This window comes from Pseudorca crassidens, chromosome 2 (assembly GCF_039906515.1).
Source record: "Pseudorca crassidens isolate mPseCra1 chromosome 2, mPseCra1.hap1, whole genome shotgun sequence".
Lineage (NCBI taxonomy): Eukaryota > Metazoa > Chordata > Mammalia > Artiodactyla > Delphinidae > Pseudorca > Pseudorca crassidens.
The window spans coordinates 76,008,219-76,027,620 of NC_090297.1; the positions used below are offsets into that span (position 1 = coordinate 76,008,219).

General features: G+C 33.8%; 1 protein-coding gene across 2 annotated transcripts in view; it reads right to left on the reverse strand.

Moving 5' to 3' along the window:
- Positions 1–303: 303 nt before the first annotated feature.
- The window catches only part of SELENOF (selenoprotein F), a 38,157-nt gene continuing 19,058 nt past the window's right edge, over positions 304–19,402 (reverse strand). For both annotated transcript variants that reach the window (XM_067726788.1, XM_067726789.1), the window contains 3 exons: positions 12,200–12,263; positions 3,666–3,715; positions 304–1,177 (listed from right to left, as the gene is read on the reverse strand). In XM_067726788.1, the coding sequence (XP_067582889.1) occupies positions 1,046–1,177; positions 3,666–3,715; positions 12,200–12,263 (246 nt within the window). In that variant the 3' untranslated portion in view covers positions 304–1,045. The remainder of the gene's footprint in view (positions 1,178–3,665; positions 3,716–12,199; positions 12,264–19,402) is intronic.

Below are 19,402 nucleotides of genomic sequence, written 5' to 3' on the forward strand. Positions count from 1 at the left end.
CGGATTCATAACCACTGCGCCATCAGGGAAGTGGAAAAATCATTTTTAATAGCTCCTAAAAAACTATATTTTAAGAGAAATTCCTTACATGATATAAATGAAAATGTGTTCACAAATGAAAGCACTTTGACAAATTAAAAAATCATAGACAAAATACTATTACCCACAGTAAGTTAGAAGTTTTAAACAATGTAGATATTTTAGTGTTTTTAGCTTAAAAAAAAGGCTTATATGAAAAGAAAATGCACTGAGAAATATGTCATTTTTAAACATGAAAGAACAAATAGATTTCAAATTCAGAAAGATTTTTGAAACGTTTTATTTATATTCTGGTCTTACAAATGATAATTTTTAACTTTACTCTTCTGTAAGAATGTAAAGCACAAAAATTTGCTAAATATCAGATCCACACAAATCCACAAAAAGGTTTTCTGTGTAGTCTTCATTAATGCGAATCTCTGTGTGAATGTTTCACTCTTACCATAGATCTTGAATCTGTTTTACAAGAATGAAGCCATACAGTTTTTATGCAGTGCATTCATTATAAGCTATAACGTTTCTATTAAAAGGAAAGCTGGGTAATACAAAAATATGAGAGGATCTGAGAAGCAGGCAATCTGTTGAGGCTCGATATATCGTATTTGCTTTGTAGTTTTCTGTCTTCACTTTCAAAAAGCACACAGCACATGAGGCACAGTAATCATCTCCCTTATTAACCTCCCTAATTAAAAAATCTGTTGTTCGTAAAACTGGACCAATTATCACAAATTATCATTTGCATAATTAACCACAAGACTATTACAAAGCATTTTGTTAGTGCTATCAACAAATGGAGGATGGAAACTTATAAAAAATGGGTTTTGTTAAGCTTGCCAACTCCTTACATAACATGGGTTGTGCTGCCACTTCAACTTTTAATTAGATGTTTAATGCCTCACAGTAAAAGACTGATCAATGGAAGAAAGCAAAACTAAATTATTTTCTAGGTGCTGTGACATTTCATTTGACAAGGTAACAAAAGGATAGGACAAAATTTAAGCAAGATTTATATGCGTTCCAACTTTTCACTCAGGAATTCTTCTACACTGTCTGTGTTCCATTTGAGGATGCTTAGTTCTTCAGCAATATTCCCATTGTCGTCCAAAAGCTTTAGCACAGGGTCTGAACCGCGAACATACTACAAAAAAGAAGAATATCATTTTCTGCTTAGAAAGAGCCTTTTCAGTTTCAACCAAAGTCCAAATCAATTCAATCCAGCTTAATTAAATTTAATAGTAATAAGCTTTTAGACATAACATCACAACAGCTCTTAAAGGAAGTCTTTTAGAAAACAGTGTAATGGGATTTCATCAAAAATGACAATTAAAACAAAAATCACATTTTACTTCTGAAGAGAAACACCTGTTGGTATCAAGCAGTTTACTTGGGATTTAAACTTATTCTTGAATGTAACAAGTATTTACTGCATACATGACACACTCCAACTCTCAAATGAGTTGAAAATCTAATGAAGGAGGCAGACAAGTTCAAAATATTGAATGAGAATGGCTCTTAAGAGCCATGTTGAAATAGGCTGTGCATACAAACTATCAGACAATTCTGTATTGGACTTTCATTAGATTTCTTAAACCAAAGAAAATTTATTCTGTTGTAATTAGTTTATAATTCGGCTGGATTCCTGAAACTTCAGACCTACTAGTGCGTTCCAGTATTTCACCAGAGAGCTCTGAGGAATTCTGACTCTGGGTAACTGTGATAACAAACCTGATCCCATTCATTAAGTGATCAGTCTTCAATGCTAAATTAAGGACCATGTAACTAAAAATGCAGCAGTGATGATGAAGGGAGCTGAGAAACTCAGCAATTATGCTTCAGTTTTACTAGGTCTTCTAGAGTTGTGAACTTCAGAGATGGAGACAAGCTCTGATGTGATTATTTGCATTTGGTATCTTCTCAACCCATTTCTGGAATTTAGAAATTGGCCCCCTAAGCTAATAAACCAATAACATTACTACTAAAATCTTTTGGGTCAGGTTATCTACATAAATTATTTTTAAAAATTCAATTTTTTATTCAAAAACTCATTTTAGTCCAAAAATTAGAAACTACATAGCCCATAGTTGCAAAAATGTTCAAAATATTAAATCAAATCCAACAGTGTATAAAGAATTATATACCATGGCCCATTTGGATTTACTCCAAGTATGCAAAGCTGGTGCAAAATTTGAAAATGAATTAATGTAATCTATTACTACCAACAGGCTAAACAAGAAATCTTATACCAGTAGATGCAGAAAAAGCATCCTGTCACATGCTACAACATGGATGAACCTTGAGGACATCATGCTAAAGTGAAATAAGCCAGTCATGAAAGGACAGATACTGTACGATTCTGCTCATATGAAGTATCTAAAGTAGTCAAAATCATAGAAATAAAGTAGATGGGTGGCTGCCACGGGCTGGAGGCAGGAGGGAGGGGGAATTACTGTTTAATGGGTATAGAGTTCCAGTTTTGCGAGACAAAAAAATTCTACATCTGTTGCACAACAGTGTGAATATACTTAACACTACTGAACTGTACCCATAACATTTAACTTACCAGTACTGAACTTCACCCTTAACATTTAACTTACCATCTTAACTACTTTTAAGTTTTTTTTTAACCATAACTAAAATTTTTAAAAGTGAGCAAAAGATCTCAGATACACCAAAGAAGATATACAGATGGCAAACAAGCATGTGGAAAGATTCTCAATTAGGGAACTGCAAATGAAAACAACAATGAGATAACATCACACACTTATTAAAATGGCTAAAATCCAAAACACTGACAATAATGAATGCTGATGAATGTGGAGCAATAACTCTCATTATTAGTGGGAATGCAACGTGATATAAGCACTTTGGAAAACAGGTTAGCTTTGTAAGAAACTGCCCAACACTCTTACTATATGATTCAGTAATCATGCTCCTAGGTAATTACCCAAATAAGTTAAACGTCTGTCTACACAAAAATGTATACAGCACTGTTGCTCATAATTGCTAAAAACTGGAAGCGACCAACATGTCCTTCCACAGATGAACAGAAAAGCAAACCATGGTATAACAGAATACTATTCATATTATTCAGCATTAGAAAGAAATGAGCTATCCAGCTACAGAAAAGACACAAAGGAACTGTAAACGCGTATTAAGTTAAAAATCTGAAATCTGAAAAGGCTACGTACTATATGATTCCAACTATATGACAATCTGGAAGAGGCAAAACTATAGAGACAGTAATAAGATCAGTGGTTCCCAGGAGTTTGGTGGGGTGTGGAGCACAGGGAATTTTGGGGGCAGTGAAACTTCTGTATGATACTGTAATGGTGGATACATGACATTTGGTAAAACTCCTAGAACTGTACAAAGTATAAGCTCTAATGCAAACTATGAAATTTAGTTAATGTATCAATATTGGTTCATCAATTGTAACAAATGTACATGAATGCAAGATGTTAATAAGGGAACTGGAAGGTGGGGGTGGGAGTACATGGGAACTCTCGAATCAATTTCTCTGTAAACCTAGAACTGCACTATAAAATAAAGTCAATTAAAATATCTGAATAATTTTTAATTAAAAAAAGAAAATGCTGGAAAAAAGGATCACATTAAAATTGCGTTACCTTGATTTGTAGTCCTCTGAATAGTCTGGGTTTATCACTCCTGACGAAAGCTTAAAAGAAAAAAAATATTCAAATTGTTTACTTCCAAATCCAAGCTAGCTACAAAGGTCAACACAAAAAGTAGAAATAAACTCAATAAATAAAAAATTAGATCCTATATGGAAAAATCAAGGAAACTAAAACACATACAAAATGGAAAGATATCCCATATTCTTCAATGGGAAGACTAAATATTTTAAGATGTTAATTTTTTCAAATTAATAAAAATCCCAAATTACAATGGGATTTTGAGGGCTTGACAAAATGACAGTAAAACTCAGCTATACAAGTAAATGTTTGAGGGCTTCCGTGATGGTGCAGTGGTTAAGAATCTGCCTGCCAATGCAGGGGACGGCGGTTTGAGCCCTGGTCTGGGAAGATCCCACATGCCGCGGAGCAACTAAGCCCATGCGCCGCAACTACTGAGCCTGCGTTCTAGAGCCCGTGAGCCACAACTACTGAAGCCCGTGCTCTGCAACGAGAAGCCACCGCAGTGAGAAGCCCATGCCCCACGACAAAGAGTAGCCCCCTTTCGCCGCAACTAGAGAAAGCCCGCGCACAGCAACGAAGACCCGATGCAGACAATAATAAATAAATTAAAAAATAATAATAAAAGAGTAAATGTTGGAGAACAGGACAGTTTAGAAAAAGTAAAATATGGGAGAATTTGTTCAATTGTTTAATAATATACTATGTGATACTTATACCAGAATGATAAAACAAAGAAACCGATTAGGAAATCTAGAGAGAGAAAAATACCTGGATTTTTTAATATGGTAAAGCTAGCAAACCGAAGAGAGAAAGAGAGAGAGAGAGAGATTATGTGTGCGTGCATCTGGGTGTGTGTGTGTGTCTGTTATTCAATAAATACTTTTGAATATCTATTGTATACCAGATAGCAGACATAAAGCTATATAAAACAGAATTCCTGCTCTTATACAGTTTATAGTCTGATGAGGAAGAAAGATGCTAAACAAGCAATCACATCACTGATAATTTCAGTTGTGATAAGTGTTTAAAAAAAAAGATTCAGAATACTACCACAGCATTTAACACAGACAACTTGGAATATGGAATATAAAATTCTTCTCTTATGCATGATCCTAAAGAAAATGCTTTATAGATGTGCCTATATAAAAATGGACACTCAGTACAGCAAAACATTACTATAAACAAAGTTAAAAGTAAAAATGACATACTGGGGAAAATTATCTCTTACACAGTATGCAAAAGAGCTTCTACTAATAAGAAAAAAATAAATACTAGGTACTAGAGAAATGAACTAAGGACAGGAACATGTAATATAAAAATAAACAAATGGTCACTGAACGTTTGAAATAAATGTTCAACCTCACAAATAATCAAAGAACTGTCAAAACAATGAGGTAACCTCATTTGGAGTGGCAAAAATTAAAAAGAATATTTAAGGTTAGAGAGGGGGGTAGAGAAGATTTTGCCGGGGCTTAGTTGTGGGAGAAATATAAATGGACACATCCTTCCTGAAAGGTATTTAGCAAAATGAACCAAAAGTCTTAAAACGTGCATACTCTTTAGAGCTGCAAGTCTCTTTCTAGGAACTTCTTTATTATGAGGAAATAATTACACTATAATGCAAAGATATATAAGATCCTGCTAACCAAGTCTGGAGATTTGAAAATAATCTAAGTGTGTAAAAGGCTATTGGTTAAATAAATTAACATGGACCACTATGAAGTGCATCCAATAATTTAAAAATTATATTAATCTGTATTTAGTGATATAGATGTAAACTCATATATAAAGGTTTATAGATCAGTTTGTTCCTCATGGTTGTTATGAAAAGATGGATATATTGTTTTTATATATTTACACTAATTTTTTATATATTTATTCATAAATATATATTTGCAAAGGAAAAAGCCTAGAAGCATTGAATGAAATCTTTAAAAAAATTAAGTGAGAAAATATAAAATACTTAGCACAATATACCTAACAGTTCAAAACAATAACTATTATTTTAATAGGGGTTATATCTGGAGCATAGGGTTTGGGGAAGTTTTAAATGAATGTTTTCCTTTTTAGGTTGTTGTTGATCTACATTTTAACAAGGTTTTTTTTTTTTTTTTTTTTTTTGCGGTACGCGGGCCTCTCACTGTTGTGGCCTCTCCCGTTGTGGAGCACAGGCTCCGGACGCGCAGGCTCAGCGGCCATGGCTCACGGGCGCAGCCGATCCGCGGCATGTGGGATCTTCCCGGACCGGGGCACAAACCCGTGTCCCCTGCATCGGCAGGCGGACTCTCAACCACTGCGCCACCAGGGAAGCCCCGATCAAGTTTTTAGTAATGATCACGTCTAACTGTCCAAATTAAAATATTTTAGAATACATTAAAAAAGATAAATACAAGAGGGATGTTTCATTTGGATACCTAAATGAGGACAGTTCTTAATTCCAGTTCTGTTATCATTTGCAACAGCCTCTGATTAGATTTTATAGTGGCACACATGCTTTTGAGAACTTATTTTTTAAACTTAGAATTAACTAGCAATAGCACTATAGACATGTTTCACCATGAAGATCTTTATATATGTGCATCTAGGACAACTAAACAAAGATTAGTAAATGCTTTTTCTTTTTAAGGTTTTGCAGGCTTTTTGGAAGACACTCAGATATCCCATCTAAACTTCCCCTACTAAATTTAGTTCAAAATAAAACTGATTATATTATTCTGGCTTATTAGAATATCTTCTCTATTAACTTCATCCTTTAAGAGTTGTCCAATACTCCTGAATCCCCAAACAAAAATGAGCTTATGATATGCTGTTGCATTTTATAACCATTCCTTTGGCAAATGCTATATGCACATCTGTGCAAAGCATAATTTAATACACAGTGTGGTCACTACTACATAAGAAACTTCTCTGGAGAAAAGAACTATTCTTAAGTATTTTTTTTTGTATCTATAACAGAACCTATAACTTTCTGTCATTCAGAAGTTTATTTGTTTATTTATTTATTTATTTATGGCTGTGTTGGGTCTTCGTTTCTGTGCGAGGGCTTTCTCTAGTTGCGGCAAGTGGGGGCCACTCTTCATTGCAGTGCATGGGCCTCTCACTATCGTGGCCTCTCTTGTTGGGAGCACAGGCTCCAGACGTGCAGGCTCAGTAATTGTGGCTCACGGGCCTAGTTGCTCCGCGGCATGTGGGATCTTCCCAGACCAGGGCTCAAACCCGTGTCCCCTGCATTGGTAGGCAGATTCTCAACCACTGCGCCACCAGGGAAGCCCCAGAAGATTTTTTTAACAGGCCGGAATGAGGGATTAAATTGAAAAGAAATATTAAGATGAGTCACTAATGACTATTTTCATCAGTTCTTTTCTCTTCTCTCTGCTATGTATAAATCCACAAGCTTCTAATTTTGACTGAGGGGAGTATCTATTAAATACCCTGTGGTAGCAAATCACATTTTACAGGCAGTAAATTAATCTTTTAAAATATATTTGAATACTTACTATATACACATGGCACTAGGAGAGGCTATAAGAGCATATAAGAGACTTGCAAAAAAGACCTCAAAGTAACTTATTTTACTAGTTTTCTTTCTGCTGTTTTAAAAATAACTAAGTGATATCAGTTTGGAAATTCCTAAAGGGCTTAATTCAGTCACTCTATTTCAAGAAAATGTTCCTATGCTAATTTATTTGTCAATTATTAAGGCAGATTTGTAAATAACACTTCAAAACGATCAAATATGCAGAAATGATTAGAAAACATTAAGTGGTAACGTTGAATGTTTCAGTTTTGTCCTCAAGAATCTTATCAGCATGTCATTTGTGTAGCTGCCTAGGAGACCTTAGAGCCAAGTTTTGCTATATACACTGCTTAGAAAGTCATGGTACTCTCCTTATAAATCAGAGGCTCTTCAAAGTTAACTATGAAGAGTATTAAAAAATAAAAATCTATCCTCTTCCTCATTCCAAAAAGAGGAAAAGTGGGGATGAGGGATAACAGGAAGGATATGTCTTGAGGTCAAAGAAAAATGTTTGAACTATGTTATTTTCAAAATCATAAACAAGTGAAAATATAGAGGCAAAATACACTTGGCTAGATCTAACAATGTACCTTTGGCCACATTACAAGTAGTCATACAATGTACTCTATTGGTTTTAAGATTTAATAAATAAGGGCTTATGGCAGGTACAGTTAAGATTTGTGAATTGCCATATAAAATTACATGGAATGATAATTAGATGTTTTCCCCTTGAGTAGAAATAAGTATATTTGTATCAGAATATAAACAAAAATGTCATATCATACCCAGAAACAACAATACAAAGAGAAGAGCAGCAGCAACAACAAACAACAGAACTGAATTCTCAATTGTGCTCAGTGAAAACTACTGGGTATCGAAGAGTATCTCTAAAACAAGAATATTTACTTACAAACTATCTGGAGTGCAAAATCATGAGTCATTTGGGTCCTCCCAACAAGACAATTTAAAAGCACTTAAAAACGTTCAGAGAACGGCAATTTAAATAAGAGAATTTGGGGAGACTGGAGGTACAATAATGAAGACAAGACAAACTAAAAAGATTATGACTTTTCAGAATAATAAAGTCAGAAAAGGACTATTTGAAGACTATAAATCCATAAAGGCTATATAACCAATAAACACAGGCTTTTCACCAGTTTCCCATTTGTCAAAAGTGGAGCCACCTTTGAATTAGATAAATTTAGCAAATCCATTCATTCATTCAATAAATATTTGAATTCCTCTTAATGTGAGATGCAGTGTTAGAAAGATCTGGGATACATTAGTGATAAAAAAAATTTAAAAACTTCTGAGCTTTATGGAGTTCCTAGTTTGGTAGAGGCAGAAGACCAGTAAATTAAGTAAATACATTACAATATTATGTGGGAACTGCTATGGAACACAAAGGGGAGGGTGTAAAATTCTGTCCAAAGGCAATCCCAAAATAATGCTTGAACTAAATTTGGAATGAATAGGGGTTCGTCACAAAAATGGGTAAAGGCATAAGTCAGGAAGAACATGCAGTGTGTGCAAAGACTTAGAGGTCAGAGTTCAGAGAACTGCAAATAGTTCTGCACATAAACTAGATATGTGAACCTAGAAAAGAGAATCCAGGTCATGATAGGTCTTGTATATGATGCTGAATTTGACATTTATATGTGATGGGGAACTACAGGTAATTTTAAATAAGAGGGTCACATAATCAAATCTGTCTTATGGAAAAGGTTTTTTTTTTTTTTGGTAGTTGTGTAGGAGAGAATAGAAGAAAAGGGAAAAGAGACAGGCAGGCCAGATAATAAGTAATTAATCCTTCCAGATAAAGATGCTAAGGGGCTGATTAAAATCATAGAGAAGGCCAAAGATATGAAGGTTTATTAAGGAGGGGGAAGAGACAACTTGGTGACTAACGGGGCATAAAGTGTGAAAGAAATATTGATCATGACTCTCGGGTTTCATGCTTATACTTTGCTTGATGATACTGCCATTTGTGGAAACAGGGAAGAAGATGGTATACTTTTATCAGAGAAGAGGATTAATTTAGTTTTTGAACATGCTGGGTTTAACGCCTCTCTACTAAAAATGTAGGCCACAGTCTACAGGACTGTTAGAAATGTAGAATCTCAGGATGCAAACCAAATTTACAGAATTACACTCTGCATTTTAACAAGATCCCCAGGTGACTTATATGTACATTGGTTTAAGATACTATGAGACCATGCAAGTGGAAACATCAATTTGCAGTCAGAAATATGGTATCTAAAAAAGGAAAGATTTAATTTAAAGATACAGATTGGGAGTCATCAGGTGAACACTGCAGTTGAAACTGAGGGAGTGGGACATCATTCAAGAGAGTAAGAAAATAACACAGACCCCGACTAACACCAATATTTGAAGTGTGGGTGGTAGATGAGATGCCAGGAAAGGAGAATAAAATGACCTGTTCACACAAGTGAAGGGAAGAGTTTCAAATGCTAGAGAGTCATGTTATCTCATTTAATCCTCAAAACAGTCCTATAGGGTAGATATTAACCGATTTTACACCACCTATTAATCCATTTTATAAATGAGAAAATTGATGAAGACAGTGCTAACGAATCAGTATTCCTTCCAGCAAAACTCCAAGGTAGCATCATAATCCTAGGCATCACTACCAGTCAACCAAAGTGGGTACGAGAGGCAAAAAGCTATTTGCTCTCAAGTTCTACATTATTTTAAAATTCCTTTCTGTGTCCGAAGGTTTATGATTCTAATACAGAGGTTGGCAAACTATGGTCCATAGGCCATATTGGGCCTCCCTGATTTTATAAATAAAGTTTTATTGGAACACAGACACATGTATTCATTTAAATATTTTCTATGGCTGCTTCCATACTATAAAAACAAAGATCAATCACTGCAATGGAGACCTTGTTGCCTATAAAGCTGAAAATCTTTACTATTTGGACTTTTACAGAAAAAGTTTGCCAAGACCTACAAAATTATGGAAAATTTACATTTTTTGATAGAGACAGACTACAGACATATCCTTATCATGGTAAGACTCATGCTTGAGAAGGAAAACATACTTATTTAACATCATTACTTTTGATGTCACCAAAAGTGATAAAACACTAGGTCCAATATACAATGAGACGTTTTTATACATACTGACTTTCCTACTTAACCATAACATGGAAAACAAAAGTATTTTAGGAGGTATACCTGGAATTAGCTAAGGCATATGATCTGGGACTTTTTTTTTTCATAAACCCTGAGTTATTTAATGTGGATAAGACATTTCAAATTTTAAATCCTCCTCTCTTCTGGAATAATTTAACATTAATTTTTTCTTCTGTTTTATGACGTGTCTAATTTAAATTAAGTAAACTTAAAAAAATGTATTATTTTCTCATGGGCTCCGAAAATACTGGTATTATACATAATTATATTAAATATGGTTATAGACTGTGGAATTAAACAATCTTCTTAATTTAAATAAGCTTGTACTAATTAAATATTTATACATAGAATTAAAATCCAATGTTTCAAAAGGAAAAGACAGTATGACTACAAATACCCACCAGTTTGATAATTTAATTATACATAAGAAATATATATATAGTTAAGTTGCAATCTAAGGATTAATAAACTACACTCAATCTTTTAAAGACTGAACTAGTAACTGCAGAAATTATTACCATGGACATAAGAAAACCTGATATCACAAACAGGAGGGCTAATTGCAAGCTATTCTTGACCTCGTGAAAATCTGAGTCACAAAAGATTATTAATAAGACAAGTCAGTAAATATGAATAATGAATATAATTAAAAAGCAAATGCCAAAACTTTTTAGGAATAAGAGTGATCACTTTATCATTCAGAGAACTGATATAAAAAAAGCCAAAACAACTCTGGTACAATACTGAGTTTAAGTGTTTGAGGCAAAATAAATCATACAGAGTAAATAATTTTCTCCCTAAGCAAAAGTGGATGTTATATTCTGTGCTACATCAGAATATGCGCTTATTCTGACAAAGAATGTATTTAATTAGATGTGCATCTGCTCTGGGTCTCATATAAAATGTTCCCAAGTCCCCAAGTTGCAATCCAAGGATTAATTTCCATGCCAAATGAGCAATATTTTATTATAAACAATTCTAGGTCAGCAATAAAGGGAATGTGCTAATACAGGCAATTTTATAAAATACTAAATCCAAAAAATTCTCTTGCTATTAAGTAAACAAGGCAAGAAATCATGGAAAAGCAGCAGAAACAAAAACAAAATAAGGTATATAAATAGAGCACTTACGTATTTTAGTTAAAAAAAACAAACAAACCCCAAAAAACAAAAAAACAAGTTCATTACCTTCATAAAACTGATTTTCAGCTGACATGCAAGGATGGAATAGAAAAGCTTTAGTCCAAGTCTTTTTGGAGATACAGAGCTCCATTACTGTTTGTCAACCAAAAGAATACACTTTCACAATTATCCTTTCATATAATTTATCTTTAATTCCTGTGAAGATACACCTGTATGACCTCCTCTCTTCTACACCTCAAGTTCTATGGTAATTAATTTTCTTCTTGATGGTTATTTTGTACATGTCTACTCTCACTTAATGCAATTGTTCCTTAGGAGTGTTATATAAATCAGTTTACATTAAAAATATTATTTAGAAGGATTACACTTCCACTTGGTAAAAGAAAGGCTCTCATAAAATTTGTACTTAGGAAAGTCTCTTCTTTTAAGAAAATAATCACCTCATCATGTGCTGTATTTAAATCTAAATTTCATATTTTATGCTTGCTTAGAGTCAAGTAACTTAGTATTCAACAATTATTATAAAATTCCACTCCCATGAAGACAAATGTAGAGAAAATTCATATACTGTTGAGAAAGTATAACCTTAAATATTCTTATTCTTGGGAGTATTTAATGAAATTATTTTTGTGAAATGTTGATTTTAAATTATTAACTGAAATTTTACTAGAGTTGATTTTATATACCTTGGACTTGAGGGAACCTCCCCAATTTTCATCCACAGACTTCAAGAATAGCTCCTGCATACAGCTGCAAAAGGAAAAACAGGAGTTTAAAAAACTGGTTAAAATTTAAAAAATGTAGTTATGAAATAAAATTTCATAGCACAAACATTACAGTTAAGCAGATATATAGATCAAGCAAATGTCAGAAGAGAAAATGGAGGCCTGAGGGTATTAAATAGTTGAGTTCAAGCCCTACATGGAATATTCTCAAACTTAGCCAAAAAGATTGAAGAAGATATGGAGACTTGATGATGAACTTGAATAGGTAAGCTGTCCTAGGAAGTTCTTCATAAAATTTTAAAGACTTCCCACAGTTTTTTTAGGATGCTAAGCTGAACCCAGGTATGTATCCATCTATTCAACATAAATAATGAGAATTCTTTTTGGTTGCTTTTAAAATTAAGTGATCAATGTTTTAAAATTAAACAATACAAAAACCCAATACCTTTAAAAAGTAATTAGAGTACTATGTAAAGATATTACAGAAAAGCCAGTAAAATCTCATTATAAAATAGAACATAAATGCAAATATTTCCCTTAATGAAATTCAGCTGAAATGGTAAACACTGCTTCTCTAGCTATAGAACCTGCATGTTCTCTTTATAGTAAAAGCTCATTATAAAAAACTCAAACGCAATTATTTTATTGCAATGAATTTAGCTGAAACAGATTCAGTAGTAAACATCACTTTTTTGGTGGAGGTAGGAGCCTTGCTCATTCTTCTGGTAGTGACTTGGGAATGCTGTGACTCTGAGAAGGCAGGCAATCATAAGAACATACTATATCCATTTTATTTCTTCTTAGCTTTTAGACTTTTTTTAACTTGTAGGTCCAAGAGCTAAAGATGGATTTTACTTTCCAAGTTCTAAAATAACAAAAAAAATCACATGCACTATGCATGTTTATTTTAGATACTTTGGAAAACACAGAAAAGCACAAAATAGAAATTTAAAAATCACTTAATTCTAACTCCTCTCCAAATAATGACTTTTAAAAAACATTTTGGTGATTGTGGGTAGGTCAATAAATTTCTTAAGTTTTTGAGGGGCACAGATACTGAGAGTCTAATGGAATTTGCTTTAATGCAGGCTACTCATGGACTCTGAAACCACTGATGGATTTCAGATTAAGAACTCTGATGATCTCTAAGATTTTTAAATAAGATTTGGTTTATCTTGGTTAGACATCCCCCCTCCCCCGCCAAATCTTTAAAAGTATAAGGCCATATTACCAATGAGCTCATAAAAAGATGTTTCACATTTCTAATCATTAGGGAAATTAAATCAAAACCACAATGACATACTACTTCACACTCACTAGAGGCTATTATCAAAAAAAACAGAAAACAACAAGAGGTTGGCAAGGATGTACAGAAAATTGAATCCTTGTGCACTGCTGTTGGGAATGTAAAGCGGTGCAGCCGCTGTGGAAAACAGAATGGTGGTTCCTTAAAAAATTAATAATAGAATTATATGATCCAGCAATTCCACTTCTAGGTATATGCCCCAAAGAACTGAAGGCAGGGACTGGAATAGTTATTCGTATACCAATTATTATTCCCAATAGCCAAAAGGTGGAAGCAACCCAAATGTCTATTGACAGATGAATGGCTAAACAAAATGTGGTATATACATACAATGGAATAGTATTATTCAACCTTAAAAAGGAAGGAAATTATGACACATGCTATAACAAGGATGACCCTTGAAAACATTATGCTGAGAAATAAGGCAGCCACAAAAGGGTAAATACTTTTTGATTCCACTTATTGAGGTACTTCGAGCAGTCAAATTCAGAGACAGAAAGTAGAATGATGGTTGTCAGGCATTGGGGGGTGAGGAGTGGGGAGTTACTGTTTAATAACTGTGTTTCAGCTTGGGAAGATGAAAAAGTTCTGGAGATAGATGGTGATGAAGGTTGGACAACAATGTGAATGTACTTAATGTCACTGAATTGAACACTCAAAAACAGTTAAAATATTTAATTTTATGTATATTTTACCAGAATTAAAAAAATAAAAAATATAAGGCCATATTAAAATTTGGTTATTAGATTTATCTTTTATTTCCAAGTTTATGATCCCTTGGAAACTCTAAGTGGAGATTCCATTACCTGGAAGTACGATGGCATTTCTCTACACCACTGTTTCCCAAAATTCTTCATATCATGACACACTGAAAACAGTAATAATTGGAGCACTGGGGTAAAAGGAAGTGGCTGCTTATAACTGGAGATGACTAGCCTGGGGCCCTTGCTCACCCCAGTCTCCATTTGGTTGTCCCAAGGACTGAAGGATTCAGTATCCTAGCACACTTGTAACCCATTCTCTGCACCACAAAACACGAACTGATTAATTAAAAATATTAGAAACCTATTCTTTAATGAATAGGCAGCTCAGATGTGAGCTTCTCAAGGAAAATTTTTGTTGACCTCCTACTCTCTGTTAGGGACTTTCCTAGGAAACTTCCACAGAATTCTGCTCTTATCATAATGTACTATAAATATCCTATAACTTGACTGTGGACAGGAAATGTCTTATAATTCCCCCCAGAACTGGACACAAAGCTGTTGTTCAATATGTGTGTGCTGAATGGACAGAACTGTTCACTTAACGGAATTAAATGACTCTTTTTTCATCGTGTAACTTTAAAAATATTTCAAGTTCCTTTCACATACTTTGTAGATTATGCTTAGTTCCAGTCTAGGGTAAACAAAAAGAAAATGTAACTCAAAGCTGCCTAACATTATTAAAATCAAATTCTAAAAGCATTAATTTGTGATGCTAGTTTGGCATTTTATTTATGATCTCTAGTGTTCATAGGAAAACATCTGTTTTTCATGGTGAATAAATATGGTAAATTAACTACAAATTGTGGTAAATTTTCAATGTCTTATAAAGTAATCATAAGCATCTTTGGCAACACATACATTCATACACAAGAAAATATATGCTACTTAGAATTTATCAAGGGCATGAAGTATGAAAGGATTAAAAAAGGTTAAAACTTGAAATTTCCTTGAATTTCACCTTTAGCATTTTTACTTTTTAAAGTAACATCATACAAAAATGCTGACCTTCAAACATTTGCGGAAAAGTAACAATAGAAGAAAAATCAAAGAACAAGTTATATAACTTTTATATAGCAAGCTTATATATATATATATATATTTTTTTTTTTTGGCGGTACGCAGGCCTCTCACTGTTGTGGCCTCTCCCGTTGCGGAGCACACGCTCCGGATACACAAGTTCAGCGGCCATGGCTCACGGACCCAGCCGCTCCGTGGCATGTGGGATCTTCCCGGACCGGGGCACAAACCCGTGTCCCATGCATCGGCAGGCGGACTCTCAACCACTGCGCCACCAGGGAAGCCCAAGGTTATATTTTTGATACCAAGTTGGTAGGGCTCTTTTCTATATGCATTAGAGAAGCCTTATTTGTATAGACAATCTAACTCTAGGCACTATTCCATTAGGATCATATTATATTAGCCCAAATAATTTATGGAAATGGAATTATTTCCATTGGAAATATTGGAATACCTTTATGGTATTGGAACATAATAATGGGAATATACGGACACCTTTAGAAAAATATGAAAATGATGCACAAAACTGAATTTGCCCCTTGGGAATTCACACCTATTTCCATATTACTCATTACTGCTAGTTTTCCTAAACGTTCTCATAGTGTCCTCTGGGTGGGAACTAGAAATATCTAACTACTTCAGCTCTATAACTAATTTACCTTATTCGTAACAGGATTTTTGAATATGCTAATTTCCCTCTCATTTAAAAATAAGTGATTTTAAATTTATTATTCTTAAAATAAATTTCAGCTTTGTAGTTAGCTAATTTTTTGCAATTAAAAAATATATTTTAAGCATTAGCAAGATTATTATTTATACCTATCTTAATTTTAAATTCTGTACAATTCATATATTTTCCTAATACTTTGGGACAATGTACTCCCTTCATTGTTGAAAGACTTCCCTTATAATTTACTTTTGGAATATAATGATTTTTTACCACCTGACCAATCTCTTGTTATAAAATTTTAGTAAGGCTTATAATGAGGTTTTCCCATATAGAAAAAGGCCAAAACCTTTACTTTGTGGTGATAACTTTGCTGTAAGTCTAACTATGTTGCTATAAAATGGATCAGATTAACAGCAAGACAAAAAAATTGGTCTATGCTGTTTTCTACCAGATAGATTCCTAGATAAGTTAATTTATAACACCAAACGAAGGCAACACATGTGAGTTACATAAATTTTCTAAAGAATTTTTTAAAAGTGTTGTATTTGTTAACTTTTACTGCCACCATCATACCATCACCATCACAACAAATCTGTAAACCTGGTCCAAGTCAGAAATATTCTACTACTTTCCAATACTGAGCACTTAATATATTTCTGTTGGTGATGACATCCATGGCTCTGAAGAAACATGACAGTAAGAAAACCTTGAAATAGCTAATTATTTAAACTAAGTCACACTAAATATCAAATTTTCATACAGCATGGTATTGTTAAATTAAACAAGGAGGCCATCACACTGAGGTGGTTCTAGGGCATTAGCAGCCTATGCAACCAAACCCAAACCTAAGCCTATAAATGCTTCAAAGTTAAGAAATAAAAACTAAAATAAACAATCACAAACAGCCAACTAGGCTTAAGGCAACCACTTAAGCTATAGCCAATCAAAAAATTTCCTTGCTTTGTTTCTGCATCTTCTCCATAAGTTTTGTTCCTAATTCCTGTTGGTGGGGCGCTCCTAACCACTTCTAGTTTGGTGTTACCCAATTTGAATTGATTTTTGCTCAAACTATTAAAAATGTTCATATACCTCAGTTTATCTCTTAAGGTACAGTGAAAAGAGCTTAAGTTATAAAATCAAATGTGTATGCAGGTCCAATTCTGGTTCTGTGACTTAAAGGCAGCAAGTCATTCTCTTTGAGCTTCAGTTTACTGTCTGAACAAGAAATATTCCCTACCTTCCAGAGTTGCTAAATGGAGTTTAAAAAAAAAAAAAGACAAAAACATGCAAAACGCCTGGATTCTTTAGATGCTCAGTAAGTAAGAATAGTGAATATTATAATATTTTCTTTCATACTATTGGTTATGTTTAAGGTGTGCACCCATTTTCATAGAGCTTTAGGTAGCCCTGATAGCCTATTTAGGGCTATCATTCATTGTTCCTCTGTTACTAGAATAGCCACTTCAAAATTTCTCAAGCTTTCAAATTCAAATGACCTTAGAGCAGTGTTTTCAACCTTTATTGTATACTTGGATTACCTGAGAAGATTTTGAAACTTACTGATCCCTGGAACCCATCCCAGTCCAAGTAAATCAGGATAGTTGGGTTGAGATCTAGGCATCAGTATTTTAATTAATATTACTACTTTTAAAGCTACCCAAGTGATTGTAAAGGGCAGCCAGGGGTGCCTTGGACTATACTCAACTATTAATGAGGCAAAAATTACAAAACAATCAAACAGTAGAGGTTTTTGCTCAAGAGACTAACCAAATTAATTCTAAAAGGTAAACCAGGTAAACACTGACCAGAGCAAGACAAATGCTGCAATACTCTTTTTCTTCTCATATGAAGTATTGCTTGCAGCCATACATTCTTATTTTTGAAATCCTCTTTTATTTAAAGCAAAACTTTAGAAAAAAACTGAAAAAACTTTGAATATTAAGTAGCAATATGATGAAAATGATCTAATGCTAGGTGAAAAAAAGGAAAAATTCTGACTGCTGAACTAATTCAGATCTGAGGAGTAACTATTTTATAGGTCTTCTGAAGGCTTGCTCTTAAATAAAATGTAGGAATTTAAAAATAAGTAAGTATGGCTATAACATGATAAAAGCTAGGTATTATTTAGAGATCTTAAATGAAAACCTATTATGATATGTTCAAGTATATGTGAACCACTCTTTAAACATTAATTATATCCAGTGTAATTTCTTAAAGTCAACTTTACTCCTTTCACATACATCTGGGTAGAGGAAAAATATCAACACATCATGCAGAAGCTATTTTTTTTAAGCAAAATTTAGTCAGTTAATTCTCAGGGAAAATGTTTCCATCTAAAACTACGTCTAGTGACCTGCTGATGTTTTAAATTTTATTTCATTATTTATCAAGGTCATTCCTGTATTTTGTGATTTATCTATCTATCTATCTATCTATCTATCTATCTATCTATCTATTTATTTATTTATTTATTTTCTGCGGTACACGGGCCTCTCACTGCTGTGGCCTCTCCCGTTGCGGAGCACAGGCTCCGGACACACAGGCTCAGCGGCCATGGCTCACAGGCCCAGCCGCTCCGCGGCATGTGGGATCCTCCCAGACCGGGGCACGAACCCGTGTCCCCTGCATCGGCAGGCGGACCCCCAACCACTGCGCCACCAGGGAAGCCCTGTGATTTTTATTTTTTAAAGTGCCTATAGCGATAGAAACAAAAAGCTACAATTACACATGGACAAATAACCAGGGTACTAAATAGTTTGTAATCTTACAGTAAGCTTTTGTCAAGATTTTAGTTTGTCACCTTAAGTGTATAAAACAAATAGTGTATTTATTAACATTTTCATACACACACTGACTGATGGCATTCTTACATAGGAACGATGAATGAATATGGAGGAATAGGGAAATAAGTTGGGTTTTACAATTTTAGCAAACCAAGCTGTTAAATAATGCTCTAATATTATACCCCTGAGATTAAACTATTCATTTTTAGGTACTTTCTACCAAACTCTGAAAAAATATAAAACAACTGTGCCTAAAGAAGATCCCTAAGTTTAAAACTTATTCTACTACACTATTAAATTGCTATTCTTCTTTGAATCTCATGTCTGACTTGAGATTGAGAAAACTAGAAACAAGCAAGGTAATATCTACCTTAATTTAAATTAGGCTCTAAAGAAGGTAGGAGTACACTGGGGGAATATTTCCATAAAGATACAATTACTGTTCCACTAAAAAGCTCAATGAAAATGTACAAAAATAAATAAAATAAAAATGTTTCTCTGACATCACCACAATCTAAATTAGACCATTTCAACTATGAAATTTGAGAAAAAAAAAAGAACGAGGCTTCTTTCAATACTGTGATAAGAAGTAGAATTTGTATATATACCTAAAACAAAGAGAAT